The 15,940-nt window shown below is 59.7% G+C and overlaps 1 protein-coding gene and 1 long non-coding RNA gene across 17 annotated transcripts in view; one reads left to right on the top strand and one right to left on the bottom strand.

The window, feature by feature from the left end:
• Positions 1–15,940, bottom strand: part of B3GNTL1 (UDP-GlcNAc:betaGal beta-1,3-N-acetylglucosaminyltransferase like 1) — a 66,541-nt gene that overhangs the window by 16,510 nt on the left and 34,091 nt on the right. For 12 of the 16 annotated variants that reach the window (XR_002336895.1, XR_002336890.1, XR_002336891.1 and 9 more), the window contains one exon: positions 15,224–15,319. The exons of the other annotated variants lie outside the window; for them this stretch is intronic. Coding sequence is in view for 4 of the 12 variants with exons in the window: in XM_003131147.5 (XP_003131195.3) it covers positions 15,224–15,319 (96 nt within the window). In the remaining 8 variants the exon portion in view is untranslated. The remainder of the gene's footprint in view (positions 1–15,223; positions 15,320–15,940) is intronic. 16 annotated transcript variants of the gene reach the window in all.
• Positions 4,858–12,057, top strand: LOC110255919. The gene is made up of 3 exons (XR_002336902.1): positions 4,858–6,610; positions 7,585–8,123; positions 9,649–12,057. It is a non-coding gene; the product is annotated as an uncharacterized LOC110255919 (long non-coding RNA).

Genomic DNA, 15,940 nt, shown 5'->3' with positions numbered 1-15,940 from the left:
TGGGAATCTCTGGCCGGTTAGAGGGCAGGGTCCGCCCTCAGGCTGTGAAAGGCCTAACGTCTGGGACAAGTGACAGCAGACAAGTAAGAGGCTGGCGGCCAGAGGCCCAGGAGCCCAGATCCCGCGTGTGGGAGAAGAAGGAGGAGCCCTGCCAGTGGGCCCTCAGGGACGCTGCCTGCAGACCATGCCTGTCGCCACCAGGAAGTCACATGCTGCCCTGACGGCCTCGAGCGAGGTCCCGGCCACCCCTTCTCGGCCGGCTCCACTGCCCGCCACGTCCCTGCATGGAGCTGACCTGCTCATGAGACAGGTCATCACGTGGCAGACGCTGGGAGTCCCAGGCAGCGGTGGGAGCGCTGACCCAGGGGCCCTGCCCACTGCCTCCTGGGAACAGGCGCCACGGCCACCGCACTCCCTCCAGACGCTTCTGCATTATTAGCGCCCCTTCCGGGCTCCCGCGGGGCCAGCTGACTGCCACAACTGAACGCGGAGTCCACAATAGTGACGAATAGAGTGTCAGGAAAAGCCCTGTCATCACCCGAGGAAATGATTAAGCAAACTCCTTTTTTTGGGAAAGTGACCATTTCCAGGGCATTAAGCCTCGGCTGCACCCACCCTTGGGGAGCCCCCCAGAGGACAGGACCCTGCCCCAGAAATGCCAGGGTCACACCTCATCCCTGGGGCAGCAAAGTGGGGGCCCCTCCAGGTGGTGTGCAGGTCAGTGTCTGGCACCCCCTGGCCTGGCCTCGGGCCGCTCCCTCTGCCCTGTCTGCTCCCCCTGTCCTTCCGGGCTGAGCTCCGTTCTGAGCTCCGTTCCGGGGGACCCAGGCTGTGACACCACTGTGTGTTCTGGCCAGAGAGGGTGGCGGGGGCACGGCGGGTTCAGCAGTGACCAGGTATGGCGGAGGAGGCTGCTGCTGGAGGAGCTGGGGCCGGGTGAGCTTGAGGGGGCAGCCGCTCCCGGCACAGGCCCCAGCCAGCAGCCACCCCTTCACCCTCCCGCTGCCTCCTCCTGACAGCACTGACCTCGGGGCGTTGGGACCTCGTGGTCCGTAGGCCTGAGGCCTCCAGGACAGTGAGGGGCTCATCCCGACCCCCCGCGGCCACACCTGCCGCTGCCCTCAGGGCAAGCCGTGCCCAGGCTGGGGCCACTGCGCCTGCCCGCACAACCTCGCCCATGTCCAGTCTCACGCCGGGCGGCTGTGGGCCTGCTCCCCACCTTTAGGGGAAGCCGGGCGGCAGCCCGCCACCTCTCTGCAGCCCCGTGTCCTGCCCGGGCCCCCGGGCCGTCCCCAAGGCCAGGGCAGGGCGGAGTCAGGAGCCCTTGCCATCCCGCTGCTGCCTGAGGACCTCTGACCCCCAGGCTCACTTGCCAACTCCCCCCGGGGGGGGGCAGGAGGGCAGCTTTCTGAATGTGGGACGAAGCCTCGGCTGGAGCCAGCCTCGCCGGGAGCACTGAGACGGGACGCCTCCCAATTCACCGGAAGCATCCCCGATTACACACAATCGCCGCGGGCCCAACACCCACGGCCCTTCAGGGCGGCTCCTTCCAGGCGTTTCTTTTTTGGCTGCCCCGCGGCACATGGCGCTCCCAGACCAGGCACCAGATCCAAGCTGCAGCCACCACCTAAAGCGGCAGTTGTGGCAATGCCAGATCCTTACCCCCTGTGCCAGGCCAAGGACCAAACCTGTTCCCAGTGCTCCCAGACGCCCACCCCACTGCGCCACAGGGGGAGCTCCTTCCAGGCCTTCCTAAAGCTCCCCGCTTTCTCCGTCTTAGTGACAACACCCTCCATCCCCTCTGAACAAGACAGAACAGTTTCTGAAGCGTTTCATGGCCGTCTTCTCACTCCAGAGAGCAAGGAGAGAGGCCTTCGGTCCCACCCGCCACCTCTGTGCCCCTGGCTGAGTGCTCCTGGGGGCGCGAACCCCGAGTGGCCGTGTCCCATGAACTGGCCTGGCCTCACGGCCACCCTCAAATCACACTGGGGCGCTGACAGCGGGGCCCCAGAACGCCTTCCGGCCATACCCTCGGTCCCACAGCCACTGCCGAAGGTCATGGCCCTGCACCCCGGCCTCCACGTGGAGACCCAGCCCATGTGCGCTCTGGCCGGGGCTGGGGCTCCAGCCCCGGCTTCCTCCTGTCCTCCTGTAGTCAGAAGCCAGAGACCAAAGCAATTCTTTTTCCTTTCTTTCTCTTTCCGGGGGTGGCCTGCGGCACATGGGGTTCCTGGGCCAGGGATCACAGTCGAGCTGCAGCTGAGGCAACACCTGATCCCTTAACCCACTGGGTCGGGCCCAGGATCGAACCTGCATCCTGACGCTGCAGAGACGCTGCTGACCCCACTGTGCTGCAGCAGGAACTCCCAAGTGCAATTCTTAGGTGAACATTTTGACGCACTCCCCGGGACTGGAGATTTAGAAAGATCAGTTAAAGGTAGAATTAAAAGCAAACAACACAGAGTTCCCGTTGTGACTTGGCAGTAATGAACCCGACCCGTATCCATAAGGATGCAGGTTCAGTCCCTGGCCTCGCTCAGCGGGGTAAGGAGCCTGCGTGGCTGTGGCTGTGGTGTAGGTTGGCAGCTGTAGCTCCGATTTGACCCCTCGCCTGGGAATGTACATGTGCCGCAGGTGCAGCCCTGAAAAAACAAAAATGAAAACACCCAGGAAACGCCAGATAAGAAACCTTCCCTAAAATGAGAGTGTGTTCGGAAGACAGCTTTAATGAGTCGTGATTGTTATTGAAAATGTCTACCCGAAATCATTAAACACATTTTCCTGGAGAAACGCGTATTTGATTCAAATAGTGTAACATGTAACCATCTCCCCAGAGCCAGTTATCGAAGACACACAAACGCACGGGATCTGCACAGGAGCACGGGAGGAGGGACGCGCCAGCCGGGCCCCCCCCCGGCCTCCCGCCGTCGTGGCGCAGAGGCAGGCAGCCCAGGGCACAAGGAGGCACCTGCACGGAGCCCAGCTGCCGCGGGCAACCATGAGCACCGGGCTGGACCGAAGCAGGGCTGAGACTCGCCCAGGACCAGCTGCTCTGTGGACGGCACTGGTGACGTGACTCCACCGCCCCCTGAACCCACCGAGCTGATCCCATGCCAGCCCTTCGGCGAGGGCGTTAAGCAGGGGACAGAAAGGGGCTGCTGTGAATACACATTTTACTGTGAAGTACTGTATATAATCTTAGTTTCACAAAGACTCTTACTTCATTTTAGTGATTTTTTTCCACTGAGAAAAACAACGACTCGGGCAAGTCAAACAAAGACCCTCCCCAAAAGCCCAACGAAGCTGCACCCGGGTGTGCGTGCCGGATCCGAGTGGGGCTGAGAGGGGCGGCGAGGGGCGGCTGGGCCTCTGGGCAACGACACCACCCGGAGTGGCCCGCAGAGTCAGTGCCGCCCCTGTGAAAATCCCCGCTGCGCTTTTACAAGGCGGAAAACATCCTGCAAGCCCCAGCATTTCAAGGGACCCCAATGCCCAAAACAATCCTGAGAAGCAGGACCCACTTTTCCCACGACATAAGATTCAAAACCTGCCCCGGGGACTGAAACGGCGGCCCTGCCGTAAAGACCACAGGCCAGCACGGTCCCGAGACGGCCCGGACGAGCAGCTGGTTCGCAACAAGGCTGCCGAGGCTCTTCGGGCGGACCGTCTCTCTCACGCACGCTGTGGAGAAAAGCCTCGATCTCCACGTGCAGCCGAACGCGCTGGACCCTGTAAACCAAACCTCGTATGAACATGAACTCAAACGAGGAAAAGGTCCAAGTGCAACAGCCGAGACGGAAAACTCCTTCGGCGAGGGCGGGAAGCAGGGGACAGAAGGAAGCATTTTGAGACTGTGGACTGGGCAATGGCGTCTTGGATACGACACCAAAAACGTGAGCAACTGAAGGAAAACATACACAAGCTGGACTTCCTCAAAAGCAAAGCTTTTCTGCTTCGAAGGCCAGCTGTGAGGAGAGTGAAAAGGCACCTCACAAAATGAGAGAACTATCTGCAAACCGCACGTGTGATAAGGGTTAGGATCCAGAACATATAAAGAGCTCCTAGAATTCAACAAAAAGACAACTCAGTTTTAAAAACGGGCCAATGACTCAACGCCACGTTTCTGAGAGAAGACAGCCAACAAGCAGGTATGAAGACGCCCGCGTCACTGATCACCAGGGAGATGACACTCGAAACATGAGAGCCCCTCGCACCTGTGAGAACAGCTGCCAAAAAATAAACACAAGCGATGGAACCGGAAAGCAGCGGATACTGACAAGGAGGCAGAGAAGCTGGAGCCCCTCACGCTGCTGGTGGGGACGTCCTCAAACGTACAGCGACCCTGCAGCTCCACTCCGGCCTGGATTCCCGAAGAATCGGCCACAGGGACCCAGCCAGCCAGCCGAGGCCACGGCAGACCCACACGGAGGCCGTCTGCTTCGAGGCCTGTCCGCCGAGATCCTCCAGGCCAGCTCCACCTGACCAACCAACCGTCTGGGCTCATTCCCCGCCTCCCTCAGACGGCACGCGGGCAACGGCCTCGCAACAGCTGATGCCCAGGACGGTCCTTCCGATCAGGAAGGCCGGCTGAGGATGGCCAGCAAACGCGCAGCATCTGACCAGCAGATCCTGGCAGGTCTGTCACCTCTCCTGAAGGGAGGGCAGTCCCACGGGCCCCCAGTGCCCTTGTCCTCGGGCTGGGGGGCTGGCTCGATCTCACGTCATCTCCTTCCACCAGGGACTGTCCTCTCCACGTTCGTGACTCTCCGAGCTGCAGCGGTGTCCGCTCCAGGAGGGTCGGAGCCGGTGCCTACCTGCTGCCCACTCACAGTGGGCCGGCCGCTCGGCCGCGTTAAAAGCTAAAGCACGGGAAGAAACAGAAATGCGCCTGCTGGGCAAACGCTTGTTTTTTGTTAAGGGCACTTCTGTAGCGAGTTGAGGGGTGAGAGGAGCTTCTGCACTTTTTAAATTTCAAAGAAAAGGGTTTTCCTAGGAAATGTTTCCACCCACCTCTGTCATGCGCCTTGCATGCAAGTCACAGAGCACTGCAGAAGCCAGGCCCACGCAGCAGCCTGCAAGGGATCCCGGGTGTGGTGCCATCTGGCCCCCTCCCTCTGGTCCTTAAGGCGGGGACCCCACCCACCGAGCTGCTGGCTCCTCGGAGATTCGGGTGACAAGCTCTGCGGGTGAGAAGAACCAGAACCAACCCCCAACCCAACCTGCTGGGTCTGCTTCCTCGTGAAAGAGGGAGCCACCCGGGATGGGAATGGCACACGTGTAGGGCATTCAGAACAAAGCACAGGATAAGCGCCAGGTGTGAAAACAGGGAAGCAAACGCCTTCACGGGTGCCCACACCCCTTTCGGCCAGGCCTCTACTTCCCCATACGGAAAGCTGATGATGCCACCCATCTCCCGGCTCGGCCACTTCCCGGCCCTAGGACACACCTACTGACGTGACACTACAGGCGGGTGCGGGCGAGCCAGCTGCAAATTTGTTCTGTGGAGGGCTAAATGTTAGGGTCTGGGCTACAGGCACTCAGCTGTGGCACTGAGAGCAAATGCAGGCCCCAGGCAACCCCGCAGCAAGTGGGCGTGGCTGTGTGCCAATAAAACCTTATTGACAAAAACAGGCAGCAGCGCAGCTCTCCTTGAGTCTCAGCTTGCCCAGCCCTGGCTTGCCTGCTGAGCCGGGGAGCACCGGCTTCGTCCCTTTCCACAGAAACCGCTCCTTTGATCCTTGAGCCGGGACAGGCCAGCCCCTCCCCTCTGCCCCGGGCGTGGGCTCTCTGATTAACCACGGTGTGGGCACCCAGAAGGTGCGGCGCGTTCGCAGGGCTTCTTTCTGCATCCTTCTACCTTCAGGCGAGGCTGGCAGGGTCTGTGACTCAGAGGCCAGCGCCCGAGCTGGGCGCCAGCGCGTGGCCAGCAGAGGGCGCCCGCCGCCCGCCCCAGGCTCCTTTCCCAGAACGCGGCCTCGGCCCCGCCCAGCAGGATGTGGCTTCGCCCTCCCACCACCCGCTGCCCAGGGGTCCCAGGGAGCGGCCTTTGCTTCCGCACAGGGGATGTCGTGCAGGTTTCCAGATTTTACACATGCGTGCCCCCACCCCTACTTTGTTTCTATGGCGACGGCGCCCCTTCCTCTGGACTGCCAAGCGTCTCAGGAAGGACCACTCTTACATAAGGCGGGGAGCATGCGAAAGACGTTTTTCTAAAATGGTCAATAGCTATTACATGAAAAGACCAGGCCAGCACCCTCTGCAGGACAGGACCGACTCTGGGATAATAGGCCCTGTCTGCAACGTTGGGACAGGTGGGCTTCTGCAACGACACGCACAAGACAGAGGAGACACCGTGCAGCGCCCACACCTGACAGCCTCAAGTCCGTGGGATGGCTGAAGTGAGGGCAGTAACTGGACGTCCTGTCATCAGCAGCGCCGATGTCTCATTAAGAGCCATGACTCTCTTCCCTACCCTGCAGACGTGCAGCCAGCCGGAGGACCAAACGTTTCCACAACCGAGCCAGCCTCCCCAGGTGCACAAACGCTGCCCGTCTGTGGCCTCGGATCCCAGAGAGGAGAGCAACTTGGGCTCGTGTCTGGGTGAGAAAACGTGAGTTCTGAAGGAGCCTGTGGGTGTTAAGGTGACGTGATGCTTCAGGTCACGAGGCCACCACTGGTGCCCTGCTGTGAACACGGTCACAGGGGAGGGTGGGGACAGTCACTAGGACAGTTCATCAGGACAATTAAGGAACACACACAGGCAAGGATGTGCACACAGGTGAGGAGGAGGTGTGGATGCAGGTGAGAGGTGTGCACACAGGTGAGGGAGTGTGCATGGAGGTGGGAGAGGTGTGCACACAGGTGAGAGAGGTGTGCACACAGGTGAGGGGGTGTGCATGGAGGTGGGAGAGGTGTGCACACAGGTGGGGGTATGCATGGAGGTGAGAGATGTGCACGGAGGTGAGGGGGTGTGCATGGAGGTGAGAGGTGTGCACGCAGGTGAGGGGTGTGCATGGAGGTGAGAGAGGTGTGCATGCAGGTGAGAGAAGTGTGCACGTAGGTGAGAGGTGTGCACACAGGTGAGAGGTGTGCACGCAGGTGAGAGAGGTGTGCACGCAGGTGGGAGAGGTGTGCACGCAGGTGGGAGAGGTGTGCACACAGGTGAGGGGGTGTGCATGGAGGTGGGAGAGGTGTGCATGGAGGTGGGGGGTGTGCATGGAGGTGAGAGATGTGCACGCAGGTGAGGGGGTGTGCATGGAGGTGAGAGAGGTGTGCACGCAGGTGAGAGTGCTGGCAGGGTGAGAAGGCCTCCCTGGGACCCCTGTGCTCGCAGTTTCTAAAGCTTCCTTTTCGTTGACTTTTGTCTCCTTTTTCACTCTCCGGCTGTCACTCCCTCTCTGGTTCTGATGTGTCACTAAGTGAATAATCAGATAACCCAGTTTCCGAGAACTTTTTTCAAAGGAAGCGGCTCCTGGGGGGTTGCTTTTGGACTCTCCCCGTATTCTGCCACCAATAGAAAGTGCACTTTGCAAAAACAAGCTTTATATAGCTCATAACAGTTAAACCGATTCTGGTGTGTCCCAGGAAGCTTCCAGAACAAACGGAAACAGACTCCATAAGCTACGGGCTGTGATGTGCGCTAAAGAGTCCACCCTGAGTCTCAGGAAAGGCTCAAGAAGGACGTCTGGATTCGGATGATACTTTCAAACGCTTCGGGTGCTTAAAGAGCACAGCGTAAGGCCTGGAGAGGGAGAGAAGCTCAGTTGTTATTTCGAAAGGAGAAGCCCTTCAGTTACAGAAGAAAATGAAGCATCTGATGATGTTTACAGACCTCATTAGCTACTCTTACCAGGAAGTGATACAAATTAGAGAAAGAGAGCAAAGCTTAAATGACTCACTTGCAGATTCCTGTGGCTTGGTACCCTTGTTTCCAAACTCCCATTTGCTGGAACACTGTCTTTAGATGCAAAACCATTCTCCTAGGATTCTGACATTTTAACACCCACATAGCAACAAAAATAAACTTTGATGTGACATCAGAAACCTATGGCTTCTGGACTTAATAAAGCCACAGACGTTAATACAACGTTTCCTTTCTCAGTAACATGTTTCAGAGAAAGTTGGTAAGTAGCCACTCTCCTAACATGGTAAAAGTTGCTGGTTTATGTGGTTCTGTAACAGATGCCATTTTATGACTGATACTCCTTTCAATAAGAAAACGAAGACAAACAGCATAGGGTTTTTTTTCTTTTGCATTTTAGGCGGCATATGGAGGTTCCAGGTTAGGGGTCTATTTGGAGCTACAGCTGCCAGCCTATACCACAGCCACAGCAACGCCAGATCCAAGCCGCATCTGCGACCTACCCCACAGCTCACGGCAACGCTGGATCCTTTAACCCACTGAGCGAGGCCAGGGATCGAACCTGCAACCTCGTGGTTCCTAGCTGGGTTCCTTTCTGCTGTGCCACAACAGAAACTCCTAAACAGTAGAGGTTAATCCATTTCAAAACAAGCACTTTTAAAAATTTTGCGACTTAACTGATTAGAATTAACAGTTGAATGCACTGAGCTGCGAAAGACCTTTCTGAGCAGAAGGCAGAGAGGAAGGAATGTGCGAAATGCCTGGCAGAACCGCTGCAGAGCTGCGCGGATGCCGATGCAGGCAAAGGCCTCCCAGAGCCGCTTCGACTGAGCGAGTGCGAGGGGGGTCAGGCAGCAAAGAGCCCCTGACCACACACCCTCCCTTCCAGGTTGGGAGTCGCCTTCACTGACTTCTGCTAAAGACTTCCAATGTGCGGCTCACAGATGGTCAGCCCTGGGGTCTGGGCGTCGCGGGGAAACGGGCGACGTTACCAGCTGTCGAACTGAGTGCCGGTGGGAGCGGACGGAGGCCAGGTGCCCTGGGGCGCACCTGTACCACTGCTGGACTCTCCTGCTTCTCCCCAGCAGCCTCGCCCTCATGGTCGGAGCCTTGGGGAGGGCGGTGGCAGGTGAGTCGGGAAGCCAGAGGCGGTGGTCTGCGGTGGAGAACTCCGACTGCCCAGATACCCCCTCGAGTGCACAACAGCCTCTGGAGCCCCCAGTGCACAGCAGGGCCTTGGCGGGCTGGCGCAGAGCCAACGGGGAGCTGGGTCCAGGAAGGGACCGCGGGAGCCCAGGGTGCGCAGAGATGCGCAGCCAGGACGCCCCCCCCCCGGGGGGGAGCGGGGAGGCTGTGCCCTGTATTTTCCAATACCTGAAATCCTTGCATTTTTTTAAAGGAAAAGGGCGGCTGAGGTCACAGGTACAGATCTGAGCCGCGGGCACTTCTGTCTTTTCACCCCAGACACTGTCTGCCCAGAATTTCCTCTGACTCCCTGACCCCAGCCCCTGTTTCTCGGCTGCCTCCGCGGCTCCTGCTCCTTCGCTTCGTCGAAGAGACAGGAGCTGGTTCTGCACGCCCTGTGCTTTCCCTGCTCCCCAGCTCCCTGTGTGCAAAGCACTTCCTCTGCTCCCGACTCCTCCCCGGGGTCTCCGACTCCAGAGGCCTCCCTCCTGCTTTGCTTCCTAATTTTATGGAGTGTCGTCCTGCAAATTTCTGGGAAAGCCTTTGCAGGGGACAGGTGTTTGAGTCCTTATTTAAGAAGTCCTTACTGTGTTTTCACGCAGTTGACGATCCGGACGGGCACAGAACTCAACATTCAAAGCCAACACTGCGACAGTTTTGAAGCTTGTGCCCCTGTGTCTTACTGATTCACTGTGGCTGTTGAGAAACCTGGAATCACGTTTGCTCCCTTGCTTTTCTCTCTGAACTGCCCAGCGGTTTCTCACTGGGTGGGGGCTTCTCTGCTCCGTGGGCCACGCGGAGGGCACTTTCACTGTGGTGGGCCACACCTTCAGTTCTGGTGGTTTTTCTGTAGTACTCTTAGCTAGTTTACCCTCCTCTGCTTAAGAGGACATCTCACCATGCTGGGCTGGGATGCATCAAGTCAGCGGGCGCCAGCACTGGTGTCCAGCGTCCCTGGGCAGGGAGTCCAGGCTGGGGCTGGACAGGAGCGGAAGCTGCCTGAGGCGGGGCATCGGAGGACGGAGGTCAGGGTGGTCGGAGGGGGTGGCAGGTGGGGGGGTGACGGAACCTGATTTGTGGGGCCACCTGGGCTTGCGACTAGGTGAAGTGAGGCAGCCTTGTCCCTGAGCCTGAACCTGAGGGATCAGACACCAGAAAGACAGGTCAGACCTGAGTGACACTGTCACACCTGGACAGTGTCCGCTCGGAACCACTGCTCAGTACGTAAAACACACGGAGGACAAGGCAGAGGAGCGAGAGCAGCAAACTCATTGTGAAAAAGACAGAAGCTGCGGAACCACACGCATGCCTCTCAAAGTCCTCAGAGCTTCAGCGACCAGGGCAGCGAGCGGACCGCCCAGCGCGGCTGACCGACTCGTGACGAAGGCCAAAAGCAGCTCCGAAGGAAGGCAGTGTCCTCGGGAAAACGGTGTGGAGACACCTGGACATCCGAGAGCAAAAGCAATCAAGGAAGAAGAGCCTTGACCCACACCTCGCTCCGTGTGAGATGCCGCGTACATCTAAACACAGCAAAGAACCACAACACTTGGGGGGGAATCTTTGTGGCCCGGGGTCAGGTGAGCAGCCTCGATGCTGATCCCCAAACACAAGCGACTGAAAATACGGACCCGCTGGACGTCGTCAAGATTAAAACCACTTGCTCCGTGAAAGGCTCTCTCAGGCGGATGAAAGAAAAGCCGCAGATTAGGAGAAAATGCTCGCAAACCACACACCCAACCAAGGACTTCTGTTGGAAGGGAAACACCACCTTGACAGCAAGGAAACAAACGATCCAATAGGAAAATGGGCGAACCATCGGGACGCAGGCTCCTAAGCTGGCGAAAGAGAACGTGGGGACACGCGAGGCAGAGCAGCGAGACTCGTGCCAGGCTCTGGGCACTCAGCTCACCTGAAAACCAGCCTCACCCGTGCAGACGCACCAGCCCAGCCCGGGGGCCTCCCAGCGTCGTGCGCCCTGTCCACGAGGTCGCAGCAGCGCCACCGGGGCAGCCCAGGCGGAAACTGTCCGCAAGGAGGGTCCGTGGCTGCGGCCGGCACCGTGCTGACTGGAAGCCCAGGGTGCACGCACGTGGCCGTCTCAAAGGACGACGTTCTAGCACAGGGGACAAAGCAGGGGCTGCCAGGAGGGGGGTCTGGAGGAAGGGCGGCCGAGAGGCAGCTTTTCTGGGGTGCAGTCCCGGACCCTCACTGAGGAGGGGCTGTGCCAACGCCCACACGGGCTGCAATTCCACAGAACACCCCCTGCCTCCCGAGAGAGGGCGTGCCCCCGGGCAGGGCCCGCCCCCGGGCATTTTCTGCTCTGAACGTTGTCCCGAGATGGGTCTGCGGCGCTATGATGCGCAGCTGCGTGGAGGGTGCCCAGGATCTCTCCATACTGCTTTTGCAACTTTTGTGTGAGTCTGAATTTATTTCCACTACAACTTTTCCATTGCGTAGCCTCTGTAAAATGACGCTGTGATCCCGTGGGGGAGCAGCGGTCTGTGCAGGCACCAGGAGCCTGGTCTCCGCATCAGAGCGGGGAGTGACACCATTCTCAACCTGGTCCATGAGAAGTGTTCAGGCACTTGTGACGCAACCACAGACGGTCCTGCTCAGTGAGGGCAGAAAGAGAAAGACAGCAGATGGCATCAGTTACACGTGGAACCTAAAATACGGCACAAACGGACCCACCTACGGCGCAGAGACAGACTCCCAGACGTGGAGAGCAGACCTCCGCGGCTGCAAAGGGGTCAGAGGTGAGAAGGACTGGGAGTCTGGGATTAGCAGACGCAAACTAGTGCACGCGGGACAGACAGGCAGAAAGTCTGTGCTGTTTAACTCGGGACTATATTCCAGTGTCTGTGATAAACCGTAACGGAAGAAAACAGTCTAAAAAGATGTATGTAGGAGCTCCCATCCTGGCTCAGTGGGTAACAAACCAGACGTGCATCCATGAGGACACGGGTTTGATCCCCGGCCCTGCTCAGTGGGTCAAGGATCCGGCGTTGCCATGAGCGGTGGTGTGGGTCGCAGACACGGCTCGGGTCCCGCGTGGCTGTGGCTGTGGTGGAGGCCGGCGGCTACAGCTCCGATTCGACCCCTAGCCTGGGAAGCTCCATATGCCGCGGGTGTAGCCCTAAAAAGACAAAAAAATAAATAAATAAAATAAAAATATGTATGCGTAACTGAATCACTTTCTGTGCAGCAGAAATTAACACTGTAAACCAACTATACTTCAGTAAACAACAAAAACATTCAGGTGCTCGTTAGAAAGGCACGTTTCCAGAACCACGGAATCAGAGACCCCACCATGCGGACGAGGAGGCGTCTGGGCAGCTTTCATGAGCAGGCAGGTCTGGTGACGCCCCCCTGCTGAAGGCACAGGGACGCACGGAGGGCAGGCTGTTCAGAGGGAAGCTGTTCCCTTTGATGCAGGCCTGGCCACACCACTGTGTCCCACGGGCCCAGGGGCAGGGGGCACAGACCGGGACCCACCAGGGGCTGTGGGGGAGCCAGGGAGGAGGTCCAGGCACTACAGACTGGACTGGGAGCCCAGAGTCCGCGGTGCAACCCTAAGCCCCTAGGCAGGGGACTGGAGATGAGGCCTCAAACGTGGTCTGGGGGGGGGGGCTGACCCACGGTTGGAGGGCATGTGCGCCCAGTGGGACGTCCAGACGAGCACGGAGCGGGGAGGCGGCCATCTCCATGCCAAGGGGAGGCCTCAGGAGGAACCAACCTGATCTCAAACTTCCAGCCTCCAGACAAACAGCATCTGTCCTAGTCGCCAGGGCAGCCCAGCAGGTTGTGATACCAAGGAGGCACAGCCCCAAGAGGTTCAAGGGCAGCTGGAGCGGGCCGAGCGGGCCTGGAGGGCCGGGGCCAGGGCTGGGCTGAGAGGCACACCTGCTGGCTTCCCTCCGCCATGAACCTGCCCCGTGCTCTAGGCAGCCAGAGCTGGCACACCAGCCTCGGTGATGGCCTAGCTACCCGTGCACACTGCCAGGACCCCCCAGGTCTGGCCTTGCCTTCCCCTGCCTCCCACCCTGGGGTCCAGGAAGTGTGGCTCCTTTGGGAGTGGCCCCGTACTGAAAGTGTGGCGTGCGACTGCTTAAAACAGGAGATTTTCAGGTTGGCCCAGGCCCAGGCCCAGGCCATCTGACAGCCAACTTTCCACGTTGGGGTTGACTTGGAATTAGCAGACTGTTACTTTTCTGGTGCTTTGTTTTCTTTCTTTCTTTTTTGGCCGCTCTGCAGCCTATGGAGGTCCCAGGGCAGCAGTCAGATCTGAGCTGCCGTTGTGACCTGCGCCACAGCTACAGCAACACCAGGTCCCACTGTGCCAGGCTGGGGATCGAAGCTGCATCCTTTTATTTCAACTTTGCATGTGGTGCGTACTTAATCAGACAAACATCAAACCCAAACACACGGCTCGCCACGCCACAGACGCGCCTCAGTGTCAACCCCCCGCCCAGGGGCGGTGCTCTTCGCCCCTGAAGCCACTGAGAAACGGCTTATGTAAGAGATGCCTTCTTTCAAGTTAAGTTGAGAGGTTTAGACTTTAATTTCCCTAACTCACTAAAGAAAAACCCCATTCAGGAGAACCCTCCCTAAATTATTTCGATGACCCTTAACGGTTAAGCCGGCCCCCCACTCAGAACCCGGACCTGTGGCTGAGACTGTGCTGCATTTAAACGACACTCAGTGTCCTGTCACAGTTTCCGCGTGACTCACATTCTCCCAGAAGATCCAAGACACGCAGAAGCCACCTCAGCACTTGGGTCACGCGGCCACCTCCACACGCACTCACTGGCTCTGCTTCAGGAGGGCCTCGAAGCAGGGGCGTCCCCACTGACGGGGCGTCCCCCCCGCGCTGCCAGCCCGAGAGCCCTGACTAGCTCTCCACCCAGGGTGGCTGGCTGGCTCAGACGCCACCGGCACATGTCTCGGGGATGCACATCCTGGAGCCGTGACCCCCAGGCTGAACCTCCTCCACGGAGGGCAGGACCAAGGGCAGGAGCGGCGGGCGACACAGACCCCGTGCACAGATGTGGCCGCCCGCTGAGAGAGCAAGGCCAGGCCAGTGCGCCAGGAGCCCTCAGGGGTTGCCCGGGTCCTCGAGGCACCTTCACAACCTGGAGAGGACTCGGTCCCGCTCAGACGCCTGAGCTGCCGTGGACTCAAAGCGACACCACCTCACCCCTAGCGAGAAGGAGCCCTCCCCGCAGTTCTGGAACAACCAGGAGTTCAGGGTGGCCGTCACTGAACCGGAGCCGCCGCCTGCACTGTGACCCTGTGCACAAGAGCTGCCCTCGTACGCCTGCCAACATCGCCCCTGCCAGCTCCCACCACCACCACCACCACGGACGCTGCCCGTGCCAGGCTCCCACAACGCAAGGTGCCTGCAAAGCCACGCGGCCACACATGCCGGTCCCGCTCCTGCCCTCGCAGTTGCAGGAGCAGCTGGAAAACTACAGAGCCTCCTGCTGCCCTTTGCCACCCTGCCTATCAGCGCCCATCCTGGCCCACCACCCTGCCCCCGGGCTGTTTCGGTCTCCGATTTGGGGTGATGTGCTGAGGACTTCAGGTGGCTGCTGACATGTCTCCACACGTCCTCAAAGCAGGACAAGCAGAGGGCGCACAGTCACTGCTCTAACACCTCAGCGACACGTGGCTGCTTCTCAGGACCCACTCTGTGTCCCACAGATTTCAGGGCCCCCACAGCTGAGACAAGAGCCTCCTCCCGGCTTCCTCCCAAGGTCCCCCTCCACGGCGGTTCTAGTCTGATTGCAGCCGTGGCCTCTTCCAGCTCCATGACGCCTGACCACCCACTGACCAGCTCCACCAAAGAGTGCACCCCAGCTCTCCTCCCCAGGCCCACAAGACCCAGGCCTTCCTGGACACCGCCCAGCAGCTTGGCCCTCCCAGGCCCCTGCGTCTGGCTCCGTCCACCGGGGCCTGAGCGGCTGGGCTGCAGATGCGCTCCCTGGTCTCAGGCCAGACCCTCCCCACGCCCCCTGGCTCAGGCTCCTCCCCAGGCCAGGCTCCTCTGAAATATTGTCCCCCGTCTCCAGGGAGCACCTACCAGGAGTGCCTGGCACCCAGGAGGCAGGCAGAGGCCTGTGCTGAGAGGAGGAAGGCTCGCCCCCTGGTGGCACGAGGCCCTGGTGGACGACGTACCTGGGTGAGCAGCTGGCCGGGCTCCAGCTGGTTGAGCCACCGTGTGTACCGCTGGGTGGAGTTGGGGGGCTCCCTCTGCACCTGGCAGCCGATGATCTGTGAGACAACGACAAGCAGGGCTTAGGAGGAAGCTGCACCTGGCAGCCGATGATCTGTGAGACAACGACAAGCAGGGCTTAGGAGGAAGCTGCACCTGGCAGCCGATGATCTGTGAGACAACGACAAGCAGGGCTTGGGGGGAGCCGCCGCCGCCACGGGAGCAGCCTGTCTCCGTCCAGCCTCTGAGTAAACCTGTCACACGCGAAGAGCTCACTGTCCCCGGGGCCGCCTCCCTCTACCCAGGCTCACAGCAGCCCCAGGACGACGCCACCAGACAGGCAACCCCGTCCCAGAGGCATCTGTCAGCTGCACCACGTCCTTCCCCCAGTGTCCTGCCCCCTGGCTCTGGACACGGGTCTCCACACACCCGGCTTCCGTGCACTGACCCCCAGCAGCCTTGCCCCACCCATCCACGGCGTCTCAACACTGGGAAGCCTCTGCGTCCTCTGCTGGGGGTGCTCAGAGGCCAGGGGCCTGGCCCTGAGGCCCCCACACCCTCAGGTCCCGATGCTCTCGGCCCTGAAGCTGGGACCCCAGCAGGCTCAGGCCTTTGAGGAGGCAGAGAACAGCTGGTCCCCGTGGGCAGCACCCCTCACAACAGCAGGAGGGGCCTCTCCC

This window comes from Sus scrofa, chromosome 12 (genome assembly GCF_000003025.6).
Source record: "Sus scrofa isolate TJ Tabasco breed Duroc chromosome 12, Sscrofa11.1, whole genome shotgun sequence".
Classification (NCBI taxonomy): Eukaryota; Metazoa; Chordata; class Mammalia; order Artiodactyla; family Suidae; genus Sus; species Sus scrofa.
This window is presented reverse-complemented; position numbering and strand designations above follow the sequence as displayed.